At 34.5% G+C, this 27,246-nt stretch overlaps 3 protein-coding genes across 3 annotated transcripts in view; 1 reads left to right on the forward strand and 2 right to left on the reverse strand.

The window, feature by feature from the left end:
• The first annotated feature begins 491 nt into the window (after window positions 1–491).
• On the forward strand, window positions 492–10,065 carry LOC108242636 (H-2 class I histocompatibility antigen, Q9 alpha chain). The gene is made up of 8 exons (XM_017427599.3): window positions 492–630; window positions 2,080–2,340; window positions 6,425–6,697; window positions 6,938–7,228; window positions 7,760–7,855; window positions 8,084–8,101; window positions 8,230–8,298; window positions 8,740–10,065. The coding sequence occupies exons 1-7, from the start codon at window positions 579–581 to the stop codon at window positions 8,274–8,276; spliced, it is 1,038 nt and encodes a 345-aa protein (XP_017283088.1). The 5' UTR covers window positions 492–578; the 3' UTR covers window positions 8,277–8,298; window positions 8,740–10,065.
• Window positions 10,066–17,157: 7,092 nt separating this feature from the next.
• On the reverse strand, window positions 17,158–23,704 carry psmb8a (proteasome 20S subunit beta 8A). Its single transcript, XM_017427603.3, has 6 exons — window positions 23,350–23,704; window positions 22,981–23,122; window positions 21,373–21,484; window positions 20,492–20,621; window positions 19,343–19,547; window positions 17,158–17,445 (listed from the first exon to the last, which is right to left on the reverse strand). The coding sequence occupies exons 1-6, from the start codon at window positions 23,497–23,499 to the stop codon at window positions 17,357–17,359; spliced, it is 828 nt and encodes a 275-aa protein (XP_017283092.1). The 5' UTR covers window positions 23,500–23,704; the 3' UTR covers window positions 17,158–17,356.
• A 373-nt stretch (window positions 23,705–24,077) lies between these two features.
• The window catches only part of psmb13a (proteasome 20S subunit beta 13a), a 3,571-nt gene continuing 402 nt past the window's right edge, over window positions 24,078–27,246 (reverse strand). Inside the window, exons 2-8 of the mRNA XM_017427601.3 lie at window positions 27,115–27,202; window positions 26,518–26,615; window positions 25,903–26,043; window positions 25,682–25,797; window positions 25,413–25,471; window positions 25,131–25,282; window positions 24,078–24,391 (exon numbers count right to left, since the gene is read on the reverse strand). Of these exons, the coding sequence (XP_017283090.2) occupies window positions 24,280–24,391; window positions 25,131–25,282; window positions 25,413–25,471; window positions 25,682–25,797; window positions 25,903–26,043; window positions 26,518–26,615; window positions 27,115–27,202 (766 nt within the window). The 3' untranslated portion in view covers window positions 24,078–24,279. The remainder of the gene's footprint in view (window positions 24,392–25,130; window positions 25,283–25,412; window positions 25,472–25,681; window positions 25,798–25,902; window positions 26,044–26,517; window positions 26,616–27,114; window positions 27,203–27,246) is intronic.

Consider the following 27,246-nt stretch of genomic DNA (forward strand, 5'->3'; position numbering starts at 1 on the left):
CACTGACCACTTTGAACCACTGGAGGGCGCCCTTCACCACAGAAACTCTCTGTGTCCTTCAGTGAAAGAATAAGATCATTTAATGAGAATTAAATCAGGATTTGTGTCAAAATCAGCTCCATCATAACTCCAAAAAGCTGTTATTGTCTCTCCTAAATCAGCCTACAGTGTAAACTGTGGTGGACTTTCATCTGTAATAAAATAAATGTGTTCTTAATTATTTTAACAAAAACAAACTATATAAATAAATACAATTTAACAACGGCAAATAAAAATCATAATAAAATTAATAAAAAGGTAGAGAATGTCTCTAAAGGTCCAGGATGATCATCAAATCTCACCAACATGAAGCATCAGAGCCTAAAATGAGCAGATTTTAGTTTCACTTTCATTGAGAACCTCAGAGGATGAATTTAACCTGGATTTAAGTGACGTTCAGGCTCAGAGTCTTTTCTGATTGGCTCAGACTGATTCTGACGTCACTCTGAGGATATAAACCCTGGATCTGGAGGTTTGGAGTCAGTTTAACAGAAGACAAACACTGAGCTGCTGTCAGGATTGAAGTTTCGACAGAAACGATGAAAACCTTCATCTTTGTCCTTCTGTTGGGGATCCACAGCGCTGCAGCTGGTAAATTCACATTTTATTGTTTGCTTTTATTTGTAGACATCATGTTGATTATTGAAGGAATTTAACAGCTGTTCTAATAAACTCTGTGGATGAAAACAGGAAGCAAGAAAACATTTGTGTTTAAAAAGTTTTCTCATCATTATTGGTTCAGTTGTTCCAGTTTATTCTGAAAATCCAATAAATTAGGTCTTTTTTATTCATGTTTGTAGGGTAGAAAATGTTATTGATTTTCTCTTTTTGCTGTGTCACATTTAAATAACCTAAGTTACTTTTACCATCTTTAACATATATATATATAGGTTGGATAATGACAATATATTTTAATTATTCAGCAATGTTCAGCACAAAAACATGTAAATTTATAAATAAGGAGGTAAAATAAATTTGAACGTGGTTAAAAATGAGGTGAGTCTGATCCTAAAAGTCTCTCAGTGGGTTATAATCAGTATAAATTAACAAGCTTTATGTTTCCATCACATATATTTAACTTGAGTTGATTTTTTGGATGAAAACTTGTCAACAAAAGGAAACTAATTAAATTTGGAGGTTTGGATGATATCTTAGCAGCCAGCTGTCACTTCATGTTATTTAAGGCCCTAAAACAAAGACAGTTATTAAAAACAAACAGCTTCCTTCTTGGTTGTTACAGATCATTATTATCATTCTAGATCCAACTTTTAGATTGGACTGTTTTGAAGAGTTTCAGTTTGATTTGTTAGTTTGTCTTCATTACATCCCACAGAAATCTGTCTGATTTAAACTCTGATCATTAAATGACTCTTTACTGCTGGATCAATAAACTGGGAACCACTTGATGTCATTTCTGTGGAGATTTGATTTTCTTCCATCCAGCAGCAGAGGGCAGAGTCAGGAAGAGGCAGAGGTTTTACTGTCTGTACAAAAACTCTCCTGCACACACATCTGGAGGATTGATTTATTTTAATGTCTTGTTTGAATTTTAAAAGCTTCAAAACCTGAAATTCAGTGGGCATTAACATTATTTTATATAAAACATCTGAAATGCTGAAATGTAGAGAAGAAACACAGCCGTTAAGAATAATAGGAACAAAAGACAAGATTGTTTAATATTCCTGCTAAAATGAAACTGCATCTTCTGATCCCAATGATTCAACAACAAACAGTAAAATAATTAAATAACAGTCAGAGCAGGAATGAATTATCTTTAAACTAAAGTGGTGTTTGACCTGACTGACAGATAGCTACATTAAAAAACACAAAAGGTAAAAATACAGCCTGTAGTAAAAACTGGTCTAAAATGAAATGTTTTAAAATCATGGGAAAGATTTTTTAATTTATTATTTTTTAATGTTCAGCAGTTTTATTATATATCAGCAATTTTTGTGGTTTATTTTATTTGTGTGAATAAATAACGTTCAGTTATTTATTTATTTAGTTGTAATTTTAAATTCTTAATCTTTTTTTTTTCAGTGACCCACTCCCTGAAGTATTTCTACACTGGATCTTCACAAATCCCAAACTTCCCAGAGTTTGTTGCTGTCGGTTTGGTTGATGAAGTTCAGACTGATTATTATGACAGTAACACCATGAAGACAGAACCCAAACAGGACTGGATGGAGAAGAACACAGATCAACAATACTGGGAGAGAGAGACGGGGAACTTCCAGGGTTCACAGCAGGTCTTCAAAGCCAACATTGAAATTTTAAAGCAACGCTTCAACCAAACTGGAGGTTTGTTTATTTTGTTTATTGGTTTAGTGTTTATTGATGTGTTTGTTGCAAGTTTGACACACACACACACACACACACACACACACACACACACACTCACAGAGATACTGATCTGTTTCTCCATCCATGAATAATTCTACAGCAGAACTAAAGTTAATAAATAAATCACCTTTACTAGAGGTGTATTTCTTCATTATAGATTTCTGTCTGAGGAAGCTTTAAGTTCTGTCTCTAACAGACAAAATAAAACGAGAACTTTCCCTTCATTTTCTTCCATTCATTTCTAAACAGTTCATTGATTAAATTAAACTTATGATGACAGTTTTTATGATTATTTCCACACTGAGCACACAGGAGCAATGCTGCAGACTGATGAGAAGATTTATTTCTTATTTAATCAAGTCAGTCATTATTGAAGTCTGAATAAATATCTTCCAGTTTTCTTCCTACAGAAAGATCAACAAACATTTCCTGATCTTACTGACAACACTTCACAGAACAAACTCTGGAGTTTAGATTCAACTTTAATTACTTTTTAAAAACATTTCCTCTTGTCCTCATTTTTAAATGTTTCTGATCTTTTTATTTTTAACAATATCAGCAAATTATTAATATTTTCAGTTGTTCAGCTGTTGATCAGTCCACTTCTGGAAAAATAGAGACTGTCTCCTCCTAAGAAAGCATTTAACTAAACTAGACCTGGATTAATAATTTAGATTATTAACTTGGATTAATAACTTCCAGTAAATCTGATTTATATTCTGCTCTGTCAGTAAAATATTTGGAGCTCCTGCTGTTCATGTGGGAGTTGAGGGTTCGATTCCTCAGATCTTCTCTCATTTCTTTGACTGTTTAATGTTTTATTTTTCTGCTGCTAGTTTAAATGATTTGCTTCCAGTGAGAAATTATTTAGCAGAAGTTCAGGGTCAACAGATGACATGTGGCAGGTTTTCTATATTTCTCCTTCTCCATCAAACTAACCGTTTGGAAGGAGGCAGTATTTTCCTCCCTCACAGTTTAATCTCGTCTGAAGGAGGCAGTATTTTCCTCCCTCACAGTTTAATCTCGTGTGAAGGAGGCAGTATTTTCCTCCCTCACAGTTTAATCTCGTGTGAAGGAGGCAGTATTTTCCTCCCTCACAGTTTAATCTCGTGTGAAGGAGGCTGACCATAAACTTTGTTATATTTGCTGTGAATAAAGAGACGACGTGTTTCTGCTGGAACTGGTGAGAAGCTGAGAGTCTTCCTGAGGACAGGAGACGAGGAGACACCATGACCTCAGCAGGTGGAGTTTGAACATCCTGTCAGCATCAGGCGCTGTTAGCTCCCGTCTGTCCGGTAAAAGACGTCGGTTCGAATCCCGAAGGTTCACGCTTTTTTATCCGTTTCATAATTTTTCTGCTTCTAGCATAAATAACTTACTTCCAGTGAGAAGCTTTTTCCTGCAGAGTGAACACATTAATTTTTAATGAATCCTGTAGCGACGCTAACCCGAGTTTTTGTTGACACATATCCATGGCAACACTGAAAGCGGTCGCCCCGTCCTCCCTGTGGTCCTGATGTAAATGTTTCCTTTAAGACTTTATTTTTGTTTCTGGATGCAGCTCAGACGTTCAGGGACTTGTTCCTGTATTTTTATGGTTTTATATTTTTATACAAACAGAGAATTAAAGTGTTGTAAGTCACCTGACCGCGTGAAGCAGAACCAGGCGCCAGAATGAATTTAAAAAACACAGCGGACGGAGAAATAATCCAAAAAGTTTTAAAAACAATTTGGAGAAATAAGTTCATCATGTTTCTGTAACCGGTCTACCTGACCACAGCAGTAATTAATGTTTAATTTTATTTTAATTTCACATCAGTTTATCTGACTGAATCTAAAACAAAAAGCTGTTTTTAATAAACCTCCCTGTTTCTGACCCCCAATAATCGAGTTTATTTGATTTTCCTCCTTGTTTCAGTCCACATGTTGGAGGAGTTTTAATTTAATTGTAATTACTTTTACAAAATGCTCCCACTTGTTTTAAATCTGAATTTTCCTATTCTTTATTCTTAATACAATCAGAAAGTTTAATAATAAAAACAATAATTATTTTTCTTTAGGAAAGACTTTTTAAAACAGTAAAACTATTTACAGTAAAATAAGTTATCTGATTGTGTTTTTGTTATTTATTAGTAAAGTCTGGTTTTAATCATTATGTTAAAGACTTAAAGGGAATAAATTCTGTTTAGTTAAACAGCAATATGACAATATTTATGACAATATAAACATTTATTCTTTATAATAATATTAGAAACAGCCCGACTCCAGAAAGTCTGCCTTGAAATAAACCTCCTTGTTAATATTGGAGCTGCAGACAAACAGAAAGTTTCCAGTTGAGTTCAGTATTAATAAGAGTGTAATAAATGTGGGTCTGGGCCGTAGATTCCCGCTCTGCCTGCTGAGGATTTATTTGTCGGATCAGACGGAGCCTCAGAGTTCAGACGGAGATGATTCTGGCTGAGATGCTGAAACCCACAGAGAGATGTGAGCATCAGGAGGACAGAGAGGAAAACCTGCTGCTCGTTTCTTTATCACAAGTCAAATCAGCACAAGTTTCAGCTTTAACTGAGATTATGGGATTCAAGTCAAGATATTTGTATAGAATTTCACAAAATCCATTGAATTTGATTTATTTCTGAGGTGATTCTTCTGAATGAACCAGGTGGAAATCTGATTTGTGGAGATTTCTTCTTTCTAAACACTAAACAGGCGCTCCACTTGTGAGGATTAGAGAGCACAGATGAAAGCAGACTCTGAGTTTGATGGCTTTATAACACACTTCTCCTTCAGGATCTGTAGTTTTTAACAACACTTCCTGTGGTGGAGCCTCCATGGAAACAGAAACAAAGATTGAAACATTTCCTCAGAGTCAGAGAGCTGCAGACGTCTGAACTTTAAATTTACTGAAGCTTTTCTCTCATGAACACAAACGGCTCATGGAGAAATTAGAAACAAACTGCACTTTTAACTTTTAATAAGAGCTGCTGGTGCAATGTTGATAATATCAGAGTTTTTATACAAACGTTAAAAACTGAGTCAGAAACTAAAAGTCAGAAACTCAAACCTCCAGACAGACGATCTGAGCTGTGAGCTGTTAGAAAATCAAACTTCTTTACATTTCACATCGGAGCTCTCTGTCAGATCTTTAAATGAGAGTAAATGAGTTTAGTTCTCCAGTTTTTATTAACAGACAGATTTACCTCCACAAACTACAGACTGGATTAGATTAAACTCTCCTGGACTGATCAGTTTGTTCATCTGTGAGGAATAATCCAGCAGCAGTTTGGAAACAACTTTAACTACCTGGAGAGTTTTTATCAGAGTAAACTCATAAACTGATTAAATTATTAAATATTGAATTATTTAGTTGAATAACTGAAAAATCTAGTGATAAATATTCTCAGTCAGATATTTATTTGACTTTATTAAACAAAATATGAATCATTTACTGGTTATTTAAATGATTTCTGTTAAAAATGATTTTTAATTTCTATTTGAATAAAATAATCTGAATTATTAAACTGGAACTTAATGAACACTAATTAAATTTATAGATATTCCACACTAGAGTGTTTTGATAATTTATTTATTATTAATCTTTGTCTCTGGAAATAGTCAGGATTTTAAAGATTAATTCTGATCTAAAACTCTTCCTGAATGGAAGCTTATTAAAAACCTCGGCTCAGTTTGTCTGTTGTGTCTCAAATAAAAAGGATTATATATTATATATTGGGCCGATCAGCCAGAGTTTCAGAGGTTTTATATTAAATCCAGCATCAGGTTAAAGTTTGTCAGCTCTTCAGGAGTCCTCATTAGTCTGTTTCTCTGCCTCTAATTCACAGAAAGGAGCACCAAGTTAAACACATGGAGTGTTTATAGAAAACAGAGGATATAAACTGTTTAATGTGTTCAGTTATTAAATGTTGAATCTGAGTGTGTGGTTTTTATTAATCTATTGCCAACAGAAAATAAAGATCCTCTATTTGTGTCCTTTGGTCCTAAACTTTATCTCAGTTTACTGCAGGATCTCTCTGTCTTTCAGGTGTTCACATGATCCAGAGGATGTATGGCTGTGAATGGGATGATGAGACCAACAAGATCACTGGATTTCATCAGGATGCTTATGATGGTGAAGATTTCATAGCACTGGACTTAGAGACAAAGACATGGACAGCTGCAAAACAACAAGCTGTCCTCACCAAACACAAGTGGGACGGGGCTAATGCTGACTACATGATGAATTACCTTACCCAGATTTGTCCTGACTGGTTGAAGAAGTATGTGAATTATGGGAGGAGCTCCCTGATGAGAACAGGTAAAATCTCATGACCTGTTTTTGTGATGAAGTGAATGTTTATGAGGCTTCTGAATATTTTATGTTCAGTTTAACATTCAATCTTTTTTTACAAATCTGTCCTTTTCCTGTCTGTCTACATTTCCTAATTACACTTAGTAAGGCAAGTCTAGAAAACTGTAACTGAAAGTGCAAAAAGATAACATAAATTTTGAATATAATAAACAGCCAAACTCTAAACAAATGTTTTCTTCTTCTTAGATCTCCCCTCAGTGTCTCTCCTCCAGAAGACTTCCTCCTCTGCAGTCAGCTGCCACGCTACAGGTTTTTATCCCAGCAGAGCTGAAATGTTCTGGAGGAAAGATGGAGAGGAGATTCATGAAGGTGTGACCAAAGGAGAGATCCTCCCCAACAACGACGGGACCTTCCAGATGAGCGTTGATCTTTCTGCACCTGAAGACTGGACCAAGTATGAATGTGTGTTTCAGCTCTCTGGAGCCAAGGAGGACGTCGTCACCAGACTGGAGAAAACAAAAATCAGGACTAATGGAGGTAAAACTAAAATCAGATGGGAGGAAGTTGGAAAACATAAATTAGTTGAGTGTAATAGTTCAGGTATTCAAATACCTTTATGTGTTGGAGGCCAAAAAAAAACAAACTCCCAGAGGCTTTTTTTCCTCTTTTTTTTCTTTTTAATCTTTAATAATAATTTCTGTCTTTAGTTGTAATTAAAAGCCAAAGTAAATAAATGTGTGTAAGCTGTGTTTTATAATCTTTAACAAAGAGGGAACTTGATGAACAGTAGAACGTTGTTCCACAGCTTTGGAGCAGCTACAGCAAAGACCCCATCTCTCCTACTGACTAATCTAGAACGTGGAACGTTGTTCAGAAAACCTTAGAGGTCTGTAACTAGAATAAAGATAAATTCATATTAATATTCAAATGAATAAATCATCTAAATTAAAGTTTAAAATGAACCCATTCTGACAAACTAACTTACAGAAACTATAAACCGTCACATTTGTTGTTAAAGGTTCTTATATAAAACATCTGTTTAATATAATTTGTTTGTTTTCTCCACAGGAAGTTCCAACATGATGATCATCCCCATCGTTGTTGCAGCAGCTGTTCTTGCTATCATCGCTGTGATCGGCTTGGTCCTTTGGAAAAAGAAGGGAGGTGAGAAAACAATAAGTTATAAAATGTGTCTTTAGACAGTTTACTGATTTTAGACTTTCAGTTGATGTTTATACCCCAAAACAAAGAAAGAAATCAGTTATTTAAATTAATTTTATCAAATATCCAACACAAGTCTTAGTCAGTTTACAGAGAATGTGAAAACTGAATAAAAGTTCAATTAAAACCTGAAAACTATCTTTGTATCTGTGTTTATTCTTTTCCTTCCAGCCAAGCGTCCTCCATCTCGTGAGTAAAATTAGTTTCTATCTTATAATCTCTCCTCTCTAGTTATCTGTTTGTAAACTGATTTCTGTAGTTTGAGATTAAAACTCTTTCAGAAGGTTTTCTGAAAACGATGTGTTTTTATTTCACAGCTGTAGAAAATGCTGAGGTCCAGCAGCAAATGCTTCCTACAGCCTGAAAGACAAACAGCCAGGCACACCGTGAGTTATTTAATTTATTCAACAAACTACTTTAAATCTAAATAAATGAGTAATAAAATGTTTATTTGTTCTGTCCTGCTGCAGCTGGAACAGAAATCTGACTTTTAGCTGTTTTTTTCCACAGTTAAAGAAAAGTTTCTCTATGTTAAAATTTGTGAAATTATTAAGAATATTTAAATAAAAGCTTTCAGAAAGCTTCCATTAATCATTTATATTAAAAATTGAAACGTTAATTTGCTGAAAAATGCTTTAGTTTATAAAAAGTTTGAATAAAATAAACACTGTTTGCCTCATAAAGCATTGTAAGCAGATATTTAAATGCTTGAATCATGAATTTTAAGCCTTCTGTTATCTTCTAAATAACATGTTTATCTGAACTGAACTCTAAACTTTTAATATTTTTGTATTTTATGTAATTGTTGATCTTTCTTGTCTCTTCAGGATGAAGTTTGCACTGAACTAAGGAGTGATTTTTACCACAATCTTCTCTGTAAAATGGGATTGAATGGGATTATAATTTAACAGAAAAAGTTTATATATTACTAATAATTAGACTGTTTTAAAAAGTGTAATGAAATATTTTACAGAGAGACAGGTAATGTGGAATTATCTTTGATTTTGTATCCTAAATAAATAAATCTGGTTTAAAGGTTAACTGTAGAGATTTAAAACATGTTTTAATAATATTTTAAATAAACCATCAAAACTCAGTTCAGTCCAAACTAATCAGCAGTTGAATATGTTTGTATGAATTACAACAAATCCACCAATTTTACAGATTATCTTTTCTGGTGTTGGTTTTTCTGGTCTATTAATGAATCAAACATGAATATAAACACACACACAGTCACACACACACTTATTAATAATTTCTCTTATCAAACATAAATAAAAATAAAATAAAAAATAAATATCAGGGTTTTATGGCATCACATTATCCAATATAAACTGAATAAATTAAATTGGAGATTTTTATTAGCTCTCACTGAAATGGTTTTATTTTTGTTATTTCTGATTATAAACTGTATCTGTGATATCAAATCAATTTAAACTTTATTTATTTAGTGCGTTTCCTGCTTAAAACAATCCAATGTGCTTCTTCAAACAAGCATGAAACACAAATTTACTAAAACTGAGACTTAGGGTAGAAAAAAATAAATAGATGAGAGGAAATAAACAGCTTTTTTTATGATGTCTAATTTGATTTGTCATTAATAGAAAATATTAGTTTGGTTTATGCTACATATTTTACTCACAGATTTAATTTCCAAAAGACTCCCAGAAGTTATATACATTAAAGTCATATAAAATAAATTAAACATCCTTTCTCCTGAGCTGTTGTGTTGTCTATCTACAGATTTAAATAATAAACTTCAGACCAAATTAGTTTCCAGCTGTGTAAATATCCTGTTTGTATATTTCTTTATATCTGATAAAGGTAACTGGGTTTAAAGTTTAAAGTTTTGATTGTTATTATTTCTAAGTAAATGATGATCAAAAAGGTTCTTATTTTTAAAAGTGTGTTAAATTTGAGCTGATTTTTAATGGGATTTTAATTGTGTGAATTTTTTTTTTCCATGTTCGAGTTTAAAATGTTCTGGTGAAGCAGTTTTCTTTCTATCACACATTAGAAGTTATATTTGGGTTTTATTTTTACTTCCTGAGGTTCTTTCTTTATCTTTATTGAGGAGATGAATGTCTTCTGACTGTTTTATTTGTTTGTAAATCTGTTTCTAATCTTTTGAATAAAGTCTTGATTTAACCTCATTTTGTGTCCATTTATATCTCTGTTAACAAACACTGATGCTAACACCAACACTGGTGTGTTTTTTCCAAGGAGAAAAATCTCTTTAAACTCCATTATTGGGTGTCAGTAAATAGGGAGGTTTATTAGAACAAATTTTTGAAGGGTCATTTAAGATACAGTCAGATATACTGATGTAAAATGAAAATAAAATTAAACATTAATTCAGTTCAAATTCAAAAATACTTTATTAATCCCAAAGGGAAATTAAACGTTGGTGTAACTCATGTTCCTCAAGGTTCTTCAGAGTTGTTGTAGATTCTGATGGTTGTGGGCAGGAAGGATCTTCTGTAGCGGTTTGTGTTACAGCGGATTTAAAGAAGCTTCTGACTGAAGACACTCTGTTGTTGTATAACACTGGGTAACAAAAAACATTTTTTGAAAGTTGTCTAAGTTTTTTCAACGGAATTAGGACTATTTTGCACCACAAAATTTTAAAATGACATCCATTTTTCTCAATCATGTCAATTTTTTTGGCAAAATTAAGTTTGACAAATATGGTCTACTGTATTAAAGTTACTATGTTTTTACACATCATCAGTTAATTTTTGCTGACATTTCACATCTAAAAATGGTTTAAATACACAAAATAGTTTTGTAAGTAAATATAAGTGTGTTTATTAAATGTTCTAAACATTATACAGAAAATATTTATGTAAACTCAGTCTCATCGAAGTGCATTAATCACAGCATGATCTTCTGTTTCTTCAAACTCCTATGATCAGTGAACAGATATACAAAAAATGTGAAAAACTTCAAGTGCCATTAGCTTAAAAAGTTGACCTGATTGAGCAAAACCAATATGATTTTTGGAATCAGCACCCCCAACATATCCTAAATTTGGTAAAAAAAAAAAAAGTAAAACAATTTTTTGTGTGTTGACCAGTGTAATAGTCTCATGAAGAGGATGCTCAGGGTTTTCCATAATTTTCTTGATGTTATGTAGAATCCTTCTTTGCCTCATCATCTCCAGAGGTTCCACAGTCGTCCCAAGAACAGAACCAGCCTTCTTTATCAGGTTGTTGGGCCTAAATAAGTCCCTGGCTCTGATGCTGCTCCCCAAGAGATGACAGATGAAGAGATGACACTCTCAACATCAGATTTATAGATGATATAAAGCATCTTGCTACAAAATCTGAAGGATCTAAGCTTCCTCAAAATGTCCAGCCTGTTCTGTCCCTTCTTGTAGACAGCTTCACTGTTGAGTCTCCAGTCCAGTCTTTTGTCCAGATGAACACTGATGTATTTATATTCCTCAACCACTTCCATCTACAATCATCTCCTTTGTTTTGTTCCCATTTAAGATGAGATGATTGCTCCACACCATGACACAAAACGGTCCACCAGATCTCTGTACTCATCTTCTTCTCCATCCCTGATACACCCAACGACTGCAGAGTCATCTGAGTATTTCTGCAGATGACAGCAGTCTTGTGCTGGAAGTCTGAAGAGTACAGAGTGAAAAGGAATGGTGAGAGTACAGCCCCCTGTGGTGACCACCTGGTTAGACACACAGTCCTTCAGTGTCACAAACTGTGGTCTGTTTGTCAGGTACTCATTCATCCAGGCGATTGTTGAGGCCTCCACCTGAGTTTTCTAAAGTTTCTGACAAAGCAAATCAGGCTGAATTGTGTTAAATGCACTGGATAAATCAAAGAATATGATCCTCACAGTGCTGCCTGCTTTGTCCAGATCACAGTGGGTTTGTTGAAGCAGGTGTAAGATGTTATCTTCAACTCCAACTCAATGGCAATAAGCAAACTGAAGGGGGTCCTGATATCTGCTTGTTTGCTTATTCAGGTGGGCCAACAGGAGTCTATCCAGGACCTTCATGATGTGGGATGTCGGGGTAACAGGTCTATAATCGTTAATGACTGATGGGTGAGATTTCTTTGGCACCGAAACAAGGCAGGATGTCTTCCACAACACTGGAACTGTCATAGTCTGGTATTTTCAGTTTGTTGTTTTTGATTATTGTCTTGTTTCTGTCATGGTTTGGTGATTTCAGTTTGTTGTTTTGATTATTGTCTTGCTCGGTTTGTGTTATTGTTTCTGTTTAGTTTTTCCTGTTCATGTCTTGTCACTTTCTCCTCCCTCAGTAACTTGCCACGCCTCATTCTTCCATACCATGCTGTTCTGTTACATTCCAGTCTTTCATGCCACACCCACATTACCATAACAACTCAATCACTGCCACCCATCTCCACCTGTTGTCAATCTTCATTACTCACCTGTGCCCACTTCACCTGATTGTCCCCAGTGTTTAAAACTTGGTCTTCCTCTCCACCTCCCTGCCGATTCATTGTTGCTGGTTAGATGTTAATTGTTTGTTTCTGTTCTAGTCTTGTCTCTGATCCCTCCTCGTTTTGCCTTGCCTTGTCTCGCCTGTTTCTACCGTTTGGATTTTGGTTATTGTTGTTTTGCTGCCACGCCAGCCCTTTGTTTTCTGTTTTATTATTTAAATAAATTTTAGTTTCTTTGAAGTGAGTCTGCGCCCTGGGTTCATCTTGCCCTCCACCGTTACGACAGGAACCTTCTCTTGGGTCAAGCTAAGGTTGAAGAGGTGCTGTAGAATCCCACAGAGCTGCTCTGCACAGGCCTTCAGGACTGGGACTGACACCATCTGGACCTGCAGCCTTGTTCCGGTTCCGTCTCTCCAGCTGCCTCTTCACCTTCTGGAGACAGACATGTAAGAGGGGGAGGCAAAGGAAGCATCTCTTGATTTGGTTAAAGACCAAATTATAGAAGAAGAATCCATGACTGAAGTGAAAGATAAAACATGAGGTTTGACAGGAAACCTGTGGGTCAAAGGGGGTGGGATGTCTGATTGACTGGGGGCAGGAGAGGATGATGATGAGCTTTTTCCTGAACTGAACCTGTTGAAAAATGTTTATGAATTAATTACTGCTGTGGTCAGGTCAACTGGTTACAGAAACACAATGAACATATTTCTCCAAATTGTTTTTAAAACTTTTTGGATTATTTATACATCCGCGGTATTTAGGCTATTTCATTATGGAGCCTGTTTCTGTTTCCAGGTTACGCGGTCATGTGACTTACAAGACTTTTATTCTCTGTTTTTATAAAAAAAATATAAAACCATTAAAAATCCAGGAACAAGTCCCTGAACATCTGAGCTGCATCTAGAAACAAAAATAAAGTCTTAAAGGAAACATTTACATCACGACCACAGGGAGGACGGGACGCTTTCAGTGTTGCCATGGAAACATCTAAGCAAAAACTAACGTTAATATTCATAAATATTTTTAATGTGTTCACTCTGTAGGGTTAATAATGATGAGTAAATGTCATTGTACTGTACATCAAATATGGGTGCAGTTTCCCTCATTCTATAGATTTAGTATTAAAGTAAAATTATTATAAGTTATTTATGCTAGCTCCACCGCTCCAGCCCTCGAGGGCTAATGGTTTCGATTACTACCATTAAAAACAAAATAATAACCGGCTAAAAGAAGTGGGTGATTTGGGTCACTTTAAATCACTCTAGCGGGAAAGATCCGTTTCAACTTGTGTCAAAAATACATACTTCAAGTAAAACCAGAGTTATGATAAATAATTCACCCCACATCTATTTTCTGAAAATCATCGTCATATTTGAAGCTCGTTAGAGGAGAGGCGGCAGCGAAGCTGGAGAGTCTCCGGGAGAAAACTCCCCCATCCTCCATCCGATCTCACCCCCAACCCCGCCGAATGATAAAACATACATTCCTCTCCAATCTGACGGAGGCTTAAAGTTATTAGTCAAGCGACAAAAAATCTACAGGAAGAAGAAGAAAGAGGCGCAAAAATTAAAGGAAGTTCGGCGGCGAAAAAATTCTACTCGGATTTTATGTTTTTGTGTGATTTTAGGTCTGTTTAGGTCTGTAGGTATGTTATTGCAGAAGGTCTAGGGTAAAAAAAACAGAACAAACAAACTTAAAATTCACACTTGGGACGTTGCTCTGAAAAGATTGACTCTAAACATGGCAGGTGAAGAGTTTTAATCTTTTATATTTTATTTTTATTGATATATAATCACGTTTTGTTGTTTGAAAATTGTTTTATGATTTAAAAGTTATTAGGAACCTTAATAACATGCTTAATATTTAAGTAGTTTCAGAGTTTTAAAGTAATAAGCTTTGTAAAAGTACTTTGTGTTTACTCAAGGCCTCATAAGGAAAAATGTTGAAAGGAGTTTTTTTCGAGCTTATCTGTTCAGCTGTAATCCGTCAAGATAAAATATAGTTAGGCTAGCCGAAACTGTGATGCTGGAGTTTCTTAATTAATATGATTCAGTGTTTTGTTATCTAACTCCCTAATGTCACCTAGAAACAGGGGTGGAGAAAGGTATCTTTATTTCTTTAAAAAGCCTTGAGAGGGGCCGAAGCCCCAGACTTTCCTGCTCGTGGGCAAAGGAACAGTCAGTTAAGTGTCCAGATGTCTGATCATTTATTGCTCTCACAATTTTATTGTATGTTAAATTTGTCTTTTACATAAACATTAAACATTACATTACTGGAAAGTTATTTATCCATGCTATATTTACCAGGTTACCGTCCAGAGGACCTGATTCAATCTTGTTAAAATGACTTCAACAGTTATTCAGTTTTAGATAAGAAAGTTTCATCAAAATAGTGTTTAAGGTTTCAAACATGATGGAAGATGAAAAAAACTCCGAAGTTTATAACAGCCAAAGAACATCTAACTGCCTGAGTTCTGGAACTGCCATTTTGATTTGCTGCTGATTTGCCTGCCTCTAGTTGGCATAGCAACAGCCTTAGCCAATCAGAAAGCCCGATTTTCCCGCCATTAGGGGGCAGAAAGAGGAGGGGGGAGAGATTATACACTGTGACAGCTTTATGTCACACATCAAACAAATAGTTGCTGACTATAATGTGTATTTAAATAATTCTTAAACGGTGAAAAGAAGGAGAGATTGGTTGACATTCATGTAAAATTTCACATTTCTACAGTGTTGTATGTTAGAAATATGACACGTTAGAAACACTCTTCACACTGTGATCAGAAGACTAATTTATCATAGGAAAGAACAGTAAGTCATATGGTTGGACTCTGACTATAATGTGTATTAAACTAGTTCTTGAACTGTTAGTGGAAGGAGAGATTGGTTTACACTCATATGAACTTTTACATTTCCACAGTGGATTATGTTAAAGACATGATAAATTAAAAATAATTTATACACTGATCAGAAGAACAGAGTCTGACCTTTTTATTATTAAAAAAATAGGAACACAAGTGGTCAGACTCTGACTTCTGGGGCTAGTTTAGAGAAAACAATAAGTCCTACAGTAATAACAGAAGCTTTGTCTTAAAGAAGACAAAAATGGCTCTGTTTTGATGTATAATGTATATGTGTGTTGTGTGGGGGTTAAAAGAGTTTGCTAAGTAAACGTGTTCTGGTCACAGACCTCCACACTCATGTGAGGGTCATTTTCTGAAGATTACGTTGCCATGGTAACTTCAAATACCAAGAAAAATAATAGAACACATCTCACATCGTACAATTTGTATTTTCCTAGTTACCTCTAGTATCACTTCAAATAGCTTTATATAAATTTAATAGTAAGTCATCATTAACAGAAGAAACTTCACTCTTTAGATTTTTTGGTTTTTTTCTTCCTCCGTTTTGTTTTTACACCATCTAGGATCTATATTTGCCCTCATTTTATTGTTGTACGTAATATTTTTTGTAGATTTAATTCACAACATTTGTGTTTAAAAGAATCTTTAACCCTCTCTTTTACTAGTTCCCAAAGTTTAATATCTGATTTAACTAAAAGTCTCATATCATTTACCTTCCATATTTAACTTTTTAATTCCTTTAACAATTCAGGTTCTTCAAGAGATTTATTATTTTATTTCCAATAGCCTTTCCTATCACCAGATCCACATAATACAAAAGCTTTATCTATCAAATGGTCAGAAAAATCATTGAGGATTGTTTTTTAATGTAGAGGTTTAAATTGTGAGGAAAAATAAATTCTATCCATTCTAGTGTTTGCTTTCAGATCAAATCATGTAAAATCTATATTATAAGGGTATAAAGTTCTATTCAGATCTGATAATGAAGCTCCTTCATACATCAATTAAGACTTTATCCTTTTATGAAGGCTTAAAGACTTTGTCTGATCTGTTACCAACTCCTCAGAGAGGAAAGTATCTGTTGGTTGTCCTAAAAGTCAATAGAAGTCACCAGGTGACATAATCACCTAATTTGTATATTCTGTCATTTGCATGCAGTTGTGATTTAGACTGTAGAAGGAAAGAATATCAACACTGGAGAGACAAAAAAACAACAACATTCTAAATATGTTTCAACTAAAAATGAACTTTATTAAATAATTTTATAGACCCTCATTACATAAATTATTTTTGTTTATTGTTAGAATATCAAATTTAACCAAAAGGCTGTTATATGGGGTGGAATTGTTAGCTCTATATTCAATGCTCCTTTTTTATCCAGGCTAGGGGCCAGCAAATGGACTCTTAAAAAGACCATTTTTGTTTGTTTGTTTTTTTGTTGGGTTTGTTTGTTTTAAATTGGCTCCTGTAAATGACTGACAATTGCAATAAATTTAGTTTAATTAAGTTTCAATTATCTTTTTGTCAAAATATGTTTATAAAATGTTGTTTTCCAAAAATAATATTTATTCATAATTATTTTAATAATAATAATAATACTATTTTTAATATTCATAGTTATTGTTTTAACATCTCTGCTGATAATCTCTGCAGATTTCACCACTGCAACAGTCAGTCTTGTTTGTACATTCAGATGTGCTCATTTTATTATAATTTACATAATAAGTTTCCACAGATTCATCTGCCATTATCTCTTATGATCTGCCTTTTAGGTCAGTTTCAGTTCCTCACTTCTAGCATTAAACTACAATAAACTCTGTTAACTAAACTGTCAGTGTCTTTTTCTGCTTCTAGTTTATCTTCAACACCAACCTGACAGGTAAAATTTATAATCAGACACTTCAAATTATAAAACAGCAAAATAACACATTCAGATTATCACAGCAGAGTTTGTTTTAAAAACATCTTTTATTAATTAGATTTTTTTTCTTGCTAGAGGTAATCTTTTGAACCATGTAGTTTGTAAAATTTTTACTTCAATGAAGGTGTCAACCTGTTTGTTATTGTTCCAAAGAATCAGCATTACAACTTTAATTTCTTTACACATCAGCTGAAAACTGTTGTGGTTTATTCGGGCTCAGTGATCAATCAGAACATCCCCTCTTTGTAACGATGGATTAACTCTGAGACGTCCTCTTTACACACTTTAATCCAGCCATCTTCCCTCATGTGGTACACTAAACAAACAGAGAAAAATACAGATGAATACATGAATGTAAACACAAAAACAGAAATAAAACTTTACTTTTCTCAAGTGTATGAAAACTTTAATGTTGTACAAATTAGCAGAAAACCCCTCGATATCCATAGCTGGTTGAAATTACAACAATCAGCTTGTAAAAATTCATCTGAGTACAAGAACAACAACTTTCTTAATTCAATAGTTCACTTAAAAATACCTAAAAACAACAATGTCAATAAAAAGAAACAGATGATTAAAAACTTTAGCAGTTTTCTTAAAGGAAGCTGTTTTTAATAGTGCCCTAAAACTTAATGATAATCCATGTGACAAAAAAAAACAACAACCCAGTTTGGACCAAAAATAACCGACTAAAAACTGATGATACTGCATGATTATACCCTGATCAAAAATGAAAACAAACAAAAAAGAAATAAGATGTATAGTAACTACAAACTAGAAAAGCTCTTGCTGTTTCTCATCTTGAATCAGAATGACTCCAAAAGTAAATCAGTTTTAAGGTTTATCTATAAATTAAAAAATTACAGCAAAATTCATCCAGGGGTTCATGAGATATTCTGCTAACAGTTAATCAGAGTTAACCTTATATTTTAAAAGATGGTGTTTAAAGTTACAAACATGATGGAAGATGAAAAAAAGGCTGAAGTTTATCATAACAGCCAGAGAATATCACACTGCCTGAGTTTTGTAGCTGCCATTTTGATTTGCATGCTTGCCTCTAGTTGCCATAGCAACAGCCTTAGCCAATCAGAAAGCCCGATTTTCCCGCCATTATTAGGGGGCACAGAGAGGAGGGGGAGAAAACAGAGAAGGAAACTGTCAGAGATGTACATGTCAAATAAACAGTTGCTGTGCAAAAACTATAATGTGTATTAAAATAATTCTTGAACTGTAACTGGAAGGAGAGATTGGTTCACATTTATGTACCGTTTTACATTTCTACAGTGTTTTATGTTAGAAATATGACAAGTTAGAAACACTCCTTACACTGTGATCAGAAGAACAGAGTCAGACTCATTTAATATAGGAAAGAACAGTAAGTCATGTGGTTGGACTCTGACTTCTGGGGCTAATTGAGAGAAAACAATAAGTCCTACAGTAATAACAAAAACTGTCTTAAAGAAGACAAAAATGGCTCTGATTTGATGTATAATTTATATTTGTTGTAAACGGTGTGGGGGTTAGAAGAGTTTGTTTGCTAAGTAAACGTGTTCTGGTCCCAGACCTCTACACTCATGTGACCTCTCTGTCAGTTGAGAGGTGTTTTAGGCTCATTTTCTGAAGATTACGTTGCCATGGTAACTCAAAATGCTATATGGGCTCCACATTCAACCATCCTTCTTTATCTGGGTTTAGGGCCAAAGGGACCCCAAAAAAGACAAGGTTTTGTTTTTGTTGTTTGTTTAGTTTTTTTATTTTTGAAAAATAGTATCTAAAGGGGTCTGAAAACAGCTGATAACAGTGTTTGATCGCATCTGTTATCCTATGCCTATGTTTTTTTAGTTTATCTATTTATTGTTAAAGATGTGGAGTAGGCAGAGTTTGTTTGCTAACAAAACGTGTTCTGTCAGTTGAGATCAGTTGAAATCTCATTGTTTTTTTGGGGCTTTTAAGGTATCGTTTGCTTTTTTCCATTGCCATGGTAACTCTAAAAAGTAGTTAATGCAAAAGCACACATCTCATGACCGAGCCAGTCATTTTGATTGTGTGGGTGCATTCTTCTATGGCTGCATTAAAGTTGAAAGAAGACTAAGATATAGGGTCAAAAACATATTTAAAGTTGGATAAAAAAAGGGGCCACCATAGATAAGCACTGGAAGCAATAAACTTAAAAAAAAAAAAAACATTTAGAAATATTCTTCATCTGTACTCACTGTTGACCACGCCACCAGAGTAAGCATCCCTGTGTGTGGCGTGAGTGATGCCGCGGCGGCCGAGTTCATACGCCTCCTCCACGCTCATGTCTTCTCTGTAACCGCTGTCCACCACGCCGTAGGCGTAACCGTTCCCACAGCCGGTAGAGAACATCCGACCAGACAGACGTGTTCCATTCTCATCCACATAATACAGACCAGGACCCTGCAGAAAATAAACCTTTACTGAGCTGGAACTACTTCATTTTAATTACTGAAACAACTTAACTGTTAAATAACCCTTAAAACACAATCTTTTTACTGTTTACACTAAGCTTGGGATTATTATAATACATCTAAAACATAACATGATAATATAAGCTTTTTCTCGAGTATTTTTTCAAATTGAATGTTTTGTTATATATCTGCAGTATGAAAATATAAGTAATTATCTTCTTGACCTAAATATTACATATCTGACTCTGAAGAAATTATATTTTTGAACCTTATCACACTAATATTTATTTGTTGTATGTATGACTGTATACAGAAATACAGCACTGCGCAAAAATGTCTTTAATTTTAACTTTCAAAAGAAACTCATTTTTTTCTCAAGTTTTAGACTTTTTAAAGGCCTTTAAATTTTGATTTTAATTTTTTTCACTCCTCTTGTGGTCCAGTTTTTGTACTTGACTGTTTTTTATATTTTGTTGTTGTTGTTTGATGTTTATTTAAACCACCTTAAAACACATTCACCTATGACTTATTCAGGCTTTAAAAGGCTCCTAAATTTAATGAATGAACCTGTGTCAGGTCGACACACAACAGATAACTCAGCAAAGAAACTATTTTAAATTGGATCTTTAGGCTCTTTGCTACCATCAGCCTCACAATCAATGTCATTTATTGGAACCAAAATATAAAGAAATGGAGAATGGCTCAAGACTTTAGTACAGGACTCTGTTCTGGAAATATAAATGTATTCATAACATTTCTGAAAATCCTCCTTATGCTTATTTTGTTCTGTCTATTTTAAAATGGTCTTCACTGTTAGGATGTGGAAATATTAACAACATAACTTTTTTTCATAAATTCTGGTTCAGTGTACCTGATAGAGTCTCACAGTGATCAGTGTGAAAGTTTAAACAGCTCACCTGAGCCACAGCTCACCTGTTTGTCCCATCCACAGATCATGCTGCCCACAGAGAGGCCCATTCCTCTATAACCTAACATCATGTTACACAGCAGCTTGGAGGCAGCAGCGACAGAGATCCTCTGGTTGTTTCTCAGCCTGTACAGCCTGGAGGAATCACAATAATACACTTACTGAGTAAATTAGTTGATAAATTAGTCAGCGTTTGTAGCGTACCTGTATAATACTTACCAGAAAAATAGTGTATTTAGGATTATTTTTTCAAACAGGAAGTCAGTCAGGAAAAATCTATTAAATATTTTATGGTGCAGGTAGTGTGTTTGCATTTTTCTATATGCTACTGTTCCTTTTTTATCACCAATGCAATGCTGCTAGAATTGTAATTTTCCTAAAGGAGTCTCCCCAAGGGATCAACAAAGTTCTTTCTTTCTTTCTTTCTTTCTTTCTTTCTTTCTTTCTACCTACCTATCCATCTAATTAAATTCCTACTGCACTCAAAAGTTGTTTTTTTTTTCCATTTAAAGAGAGCTTAAGTAAACAAGAATATTCAGAATACTCCCAAGCTTCAGTTTCATTGTTTGTGTTAGAATAACATATACAGTAGATATGCTTTAAATATGTTTAACATGTTATTTAGCATATAATTGGAGTAAAATACATCACTTGTAAATATCATAGCCAATCAGACCTGTAGAATAGCAACAATATTTTAGCACTTTATCATACATCAGTAACAAAACACAAAACCTTTCCTCTTCTGACTAAACAGGAAGTGTTTAAAGGGTCTTGAAATACAAGCCTATTATCTAAACAAATTATGTTGGTGTAATTTTAATCATATTAGATCCTAAATAAGAAGTCAGTGTAACACAAAACTCAAAAACACTGCAGATCAGACCTGCATTCTTTAGCGAGGAGTCTCTCCCAGTACTGGCAGTCTGCAGCGCTGCCCGACATGGTGCCCAGCAGGTACGGGTTGATCTCTATCACCTTGTTGACATTGTTGGAGGCTGAAGGGCCAAAATGGACATTTCACGATCAAGACTACATACTAAAATGCATCAATATGACACATAGTGTAGCCAACAAAAGCAGCACATATATTGTTATTAAGAGTCATGCAAATCTGAGACCTTTACCTGCATTAATGACAGGATTAAGTGAAAATATACAAAACTGTTTCTGTAGAGCAGATGGACAGAACTATACTTCCATTTTTTATAGCAGCTAATATGGTCTCAAACTTTACAAACAGACTATTTATTGCAAAATTTAGGTTATTTAGGTTTTCTTCTGTCTGGAACAGAAATATTTCTTTAGGTTTCCAGACTTGGCACATTAATAGAGGAGCTAGAGCACCTGCCTTTATATTCCTTAATGTCCAAAACGGTTATTTTAATTTCGTTTCTGGCAAATGTCTACCTTGTTTACGTTTAATAGTAGCAGACTTGGTTGCCATTCATTAGTGAGTTTGTGCCACTTTGTGATCTTTCAGTTGTGGTCATCAGTGATGCCTCAGGCTTCTGTAAATTGTTGGGACATTTACAACTGAGAACCTTCATTTAATGTAAGTGGAGATTGCAGCAGTATTATACAGTATGTGATTTATTTAGTGTATTTTGTAACACAAAGTTTTTTCATTTGCAGCTCTTAGTTATGATGGCTTACTTCTACCACTAACAACAAAAAACAGGCCATAAGCTGGTTTTCTGCTTAATTTCTTTATTTCTAAGTAACTTTATTTTGTCATATGCAAAGGTAATTACTACATGGTGTCTTGGTGTGCTGATATCTAGAAAATGTGTAATTAACTTTTTAAACAGTGGACATTTAGCAGGCAGTGTGGGCCTCTTGGTTTTACCAACACTACATTCACAGTTCTGTAACCAAACTGTGTATTTGTATTTTAGACATTTAGTAAACCTGGCAGCCATTGAAAAGTACAAAGAAGCTAAACATAAACATAAACAATATGTATTCTTAAGATTGGTTATTTATGTATTTCTTGTGAAAGGATAGTTTTTGTTGTAGTAGAAAGATGCCTCATGAAAAGAGATTCAAGCAAAAACAAAAACACGCTCCAAGTGGCTGAAAAATAACAGATTCTTGATAATATAGACGTAGGAGAGAGTATTAATAACACTCATATAGTTGTAAACAGAAGTTCTTGGACATTTCCTATAGTCTGAATTTCATTATTTATTGTAGATGTACAGTTTTGCTGATAAGGTAAAGACGCAATTGATTATAGTTTTAATAAACACAGATTTTTATTTATTTTTTCAATAACAGACTTGGTCCCAGGTGATTAGGTGGGAAATGAACAGTTTGATGATAATAAAGATAAATCAGTGATTCTGTATTTTCATTCTGTTTGAATATGGATTAAATCAGAGGTTATACTACTTTGGTGTGTTTAAAGTTTTGTTCTATTCCATTTTATTTTTTAACTTTGAGCAGTCAGTTTTTACAGTGCATATGTTTTATGTGTTTCATGTATATTTACCCAGGTAACGTCCAGCTGAAGCTCTGGAGTCCACAGCCACGATGACTCCATGTCTGAACTTGAAGGCCAGGGTGGTGGTTCCGTGGTTCAGGTCAATACGCACACCTCCATCACTGTTACAGGACTTCAGAAACCCTGAGGGCTGAAATGAAAACAGAAAGAAACAAAACGGAGTGCATAATGTGGGAAAATGAGAGTGTAATATTTAATAGGCTAGTCTTTGTCAGCAGCTTTTGATTGTTACAGTAATTCTGATTTCACCAAGAGACGCGTAAAACCTGAAACACGACCTGTCCGACTCTCCAGTGCTCTGTAGATCAGTATTCAGTCTGTAGTTTGATAACCAAGTTAAGCTGAAATGATACTCACCTCTTCACCTACAGGAACAGCAAATTCCTGAATTTTGGTCCCAAAACTGTAGTGGTTCGGTCGATCGACAAGCTGCGTCTGTCTCGGTCCAAAAATGTGTCCACTGGTTTCAGAAAAAGGTTTAAAACCAATGACTTCCGAAAGTGCCATTTTGTCTTATATTAGAAAAAACTTCTAATAGTTTTGTATCTGATACAGGTGTCAGTATTCCTGAAACAAGACGACGGTTTTCAGGCTGATTTCCTCCTACGTGACAAAGAATCCGAAAGTGAAAGGGTTTTGTTTTATTTATTGTTTTGTTTCCTCTGAAAACTCCGTAAAATATGTAAAAAAAACATAACAGGATGGGGAAATATAACTAATATATTTCCAATTTTGCGTTCTTTTTTAATAAAAACGGTCAAATAAAAACATATTAAACTTAAACGTCGTTATAAAAACACAGACGTGTCAAAACCTTTTGGACCAATGAGAGAAGGTTTATTTTTGTCATCATCAGTCTCTAAGCGGAAATGAAGAAATCAGGTTAGAAGCAGCCAACATAAAACAGGTCAGTTTAAAGCAGGATACAGGACATGTTGTTGATGTAATTTGAAATTAAATAAAATAAGCAGAAAGTTGTGTTTGTTTTAACTTTATTATAAAAACAAAGAAGTTGGTGCTGCTTTGTATTAACATATGAATGGGGTTAAGGTAAAGTATAAAAGAAATAAGCCAAAAAAAGGTTATAAGAGTTTGTAAAAATGATTTTATTGAGTGTTTGTAATGATCCTCTCATATTAAAACCCCTACAGTATTACAGTAAATTTTTTCCACATTCCAGTAAAACGTTTCACCATCCTATCATAAATCTGAGATGGTTATTAAATGAAATAATTTTAAAAACTTCTCAGACAAGTGTTTAGGTGTTTTGAGATTGTTCATTATAGATCAGGCCGTATCCATCTTCTGCACAGTTTCCTGAACGACCTCCAGCTTCAAGGGAACAACTTTCTCTGTCAGAACCGCTGTAGTTCCTGGACGATATTTATATTTCATTTTCCTGAAAGAAGTCGAGAACAAAAGGCACAGAAGTTAAAGCCTGGATTCCACACATATACAAAGTGAATTGATTCAGCTTCTCAGTCTTGTTATGCTGCTAAATTGTGGCATTTAAAAAAAAAAGGTCCCTTAATCATAATTTATTTAAGTTTATTTAATTTATTTTAGTCTTGGACTAAAATAAAAGACTTCCTATATGAAAGTTTACTGTTTGCATCATATTTGAGTAGTTAATAATCTCAAATGCTGGTAATATTATTACAGGATCTGCTTAACTTGGATTATTTTTGGATTGTCTGTAACATCAGTAGCACCTCATTATTTATATGTAATATAAATACTAAAGACTTTATTAAAGGTTTAGTACAAAAATATGCTTTAAATAAAGTAATCTGAAACTACAGCTCCTCTTTGTTAATTATGTGATATAAAAGGTATTGTCAGGCTTAGTACCACTAATATTAACAAACTTTATACTCAGTTAAATTAAACAAACGGTTCTCATTTACACAATTTACAATAAACAGCAGCCAGCCACTGCAGAAACAGCAAAGGCCAGGAATAGTTAGAAACTTTTGCTTTGTTTTTTTTAAATGTCAAACTTTTCAACATTTCTAAAATAAACAGTCACTGATGAAGCAGAAGGATTTAAATGTTTACTTAAAAATAAGCCTGAATAATGGTTCAGCATCAACATTCCTTATTTTTAGTCTGTCAGAACAGATTTACACAAAGACTACCTGTCATCTTTGTATTCTGACTCCTGGTAGGGTCTGATGTAGTCCACTCCTTGTTTGGTGATCACACAGATGTCGATGTTGTTGCCCGAGCCGAGGTCACTCATGATGCCAGCATGGATGGCAGCTCGCACCAGCTCTTTAGCTTTCTCCAGCTGGAGATGGAGGTCAAGAGGCAGACAACACAATTTATAAACCAGTGTAAACAAATTGTTTTTCACATGTAGTTTAAAGACTCCACTCATTTCATTGTGTGTGCAGAAACATCTGTCCAGTAAAGCATACCTCCAGATCATGTTTGAAGCCATCCTCTAAAATTGCTAGAGCAGCCAGATCACCAGATCCTGCATAAACACAAAACAGAGTAATCTGAAACACAGCCTCAATCTGAGGGAATTTAATAACGATAATATATACTGTCACTTATATAACATTTTCATATGAAGCATATTTTCATCCTCTCAACTTAACAAACAATTAAAAAAGCAGCTCCACCTCCAAAACCATCAAAGATCGTATAAAATAAAGTTATTATTCTAAGTTTTTTCACATACCCATTGCAAGATAAGGCACTTTATTTACACTCCCGTACGGCCCCACTGTGTACAGGTGATTCCCAGTACAGTCCACTCCACCTAAAATCAGACTGGCACCAATCTGACCGTGATACCTGAGGACAAGAGACAAATCAATACCTGAGCGATACTTTAAAACCTTAACTTACAAACAAGGCACCTTGTTACGTGTACACAAATCATTTGTGCTTGATGCTAACCTGTACAGCATATCCTGCAGTATGTTTACAGCCATGACAACACGAGGGTTTCTTCCACTGTTCAGTGAGTAGATGGTGAGGTTGGAGGAGAGCAGATCTGTGGTTTTCTCTGTGTCTGCTGCTGTTCCTGCTCCACAACAACTAAAAACACAGAAAGCAGGGATTATGAGCAAACAAAATAAGGATTAACTACTTGAAGATAGAAGAATAAATTTAAAAGGGTAACGAAAATAGAGTAATGACTTCATTTTAGTTAATTTTGCTTAATGACAGAAATCTAATGCGTCTTAGTTTTTTGACTTCAGTACCCACAATGACTTAAAAACAGATTGAATCCCCTCTTTAGTAGCATGCTGTATATGCAAGCCTCAAGTGTGCTGATTTTATGAGAAGATATTAAAAGATTAAACTATCATACTTCCAATTATAGCTGTTTTTTATGACACATTTTAAAGCCTTATAATGAGGCAGTGAAGGTCATTTTGACACGAATATCACCTAAATTTCAGTAAATGGGGCAAATAACAGTAAAATGTTATGTTAACAAAAAAATAAACACTTTCTTAAAAAACAAGAACTGCATTTACTTTTTGCCTTTCACCATTTTTATCTTACTATATATTAGGAGAGATGTAATGGATCTTGGCACACATCTTGTCAGCCACAACTTCACTGGACGTGGCTCTTGTGTCGGCGCCAAGCACAACTCCATCCTAGAGAAACACACAAGAGTCACCAGAATTCTTAGATTAAATTTTTATGCATGATGTTACAGTTACAGCTCTGGACTGAAGATTTATTGTCATACAGATATATTTTGGCTTCTCCTGGATAGGTGCTTAAACCTCACAGAAGATTGCCCAGTGAATGTTCAGCTTCCACGTGAAAATGTGTGCAGATGCATGAATAAATGTTTTGTTTAATATACAAGACATGTATGGTTCTTCCCCAACAACTTTAATGAATCAAATCTGCATGAGTTAGAACCTTTTACCACAGCTGTGAACATTGTAAACTGTTGTCAACTTTCAAAGTGTTAGCGATTAAGTATTATTTACAGGTTTGACTGTTTTTTAAATTAGTGACTTTGTGTTCAGAACTGGAGCATCATGCAGAATGTTACAAATTGAAGAAAATCCTTTCATGCAATCCAACCAATAAGAAAGTCAAAGTGTTTGTTTTTTAATATTCCAATTATCTTATAATACTCACCTTGAACACCACACCTGCGATGGTGGTGCCTGTTTTCAGAGGTTTGGGTGTTTGTCCTCCGTCAAAAAGACCCTCTAACGCAGCATTTCTGGAGAGATGAGAGATGGATAGGGGGGGGGGGGGGGGGGGGGG

The sequence above is a fragment of the Kryptolebias marmoratus genome, linkage group LG5 (assembly GCF_001649575.2).
Source record: "Kryptolebias marmoratus isolate JLee-2015 linkage group LG5, ASM164957v2, whole genome shotgun sequence".
Lineage (NCBI taxonomy): Eukaryota > Metazoa > Chordata > Actinopteri > Cyprinodontiformes > Rivulidae > Kryptolebias > Kryptolebias marmoratus.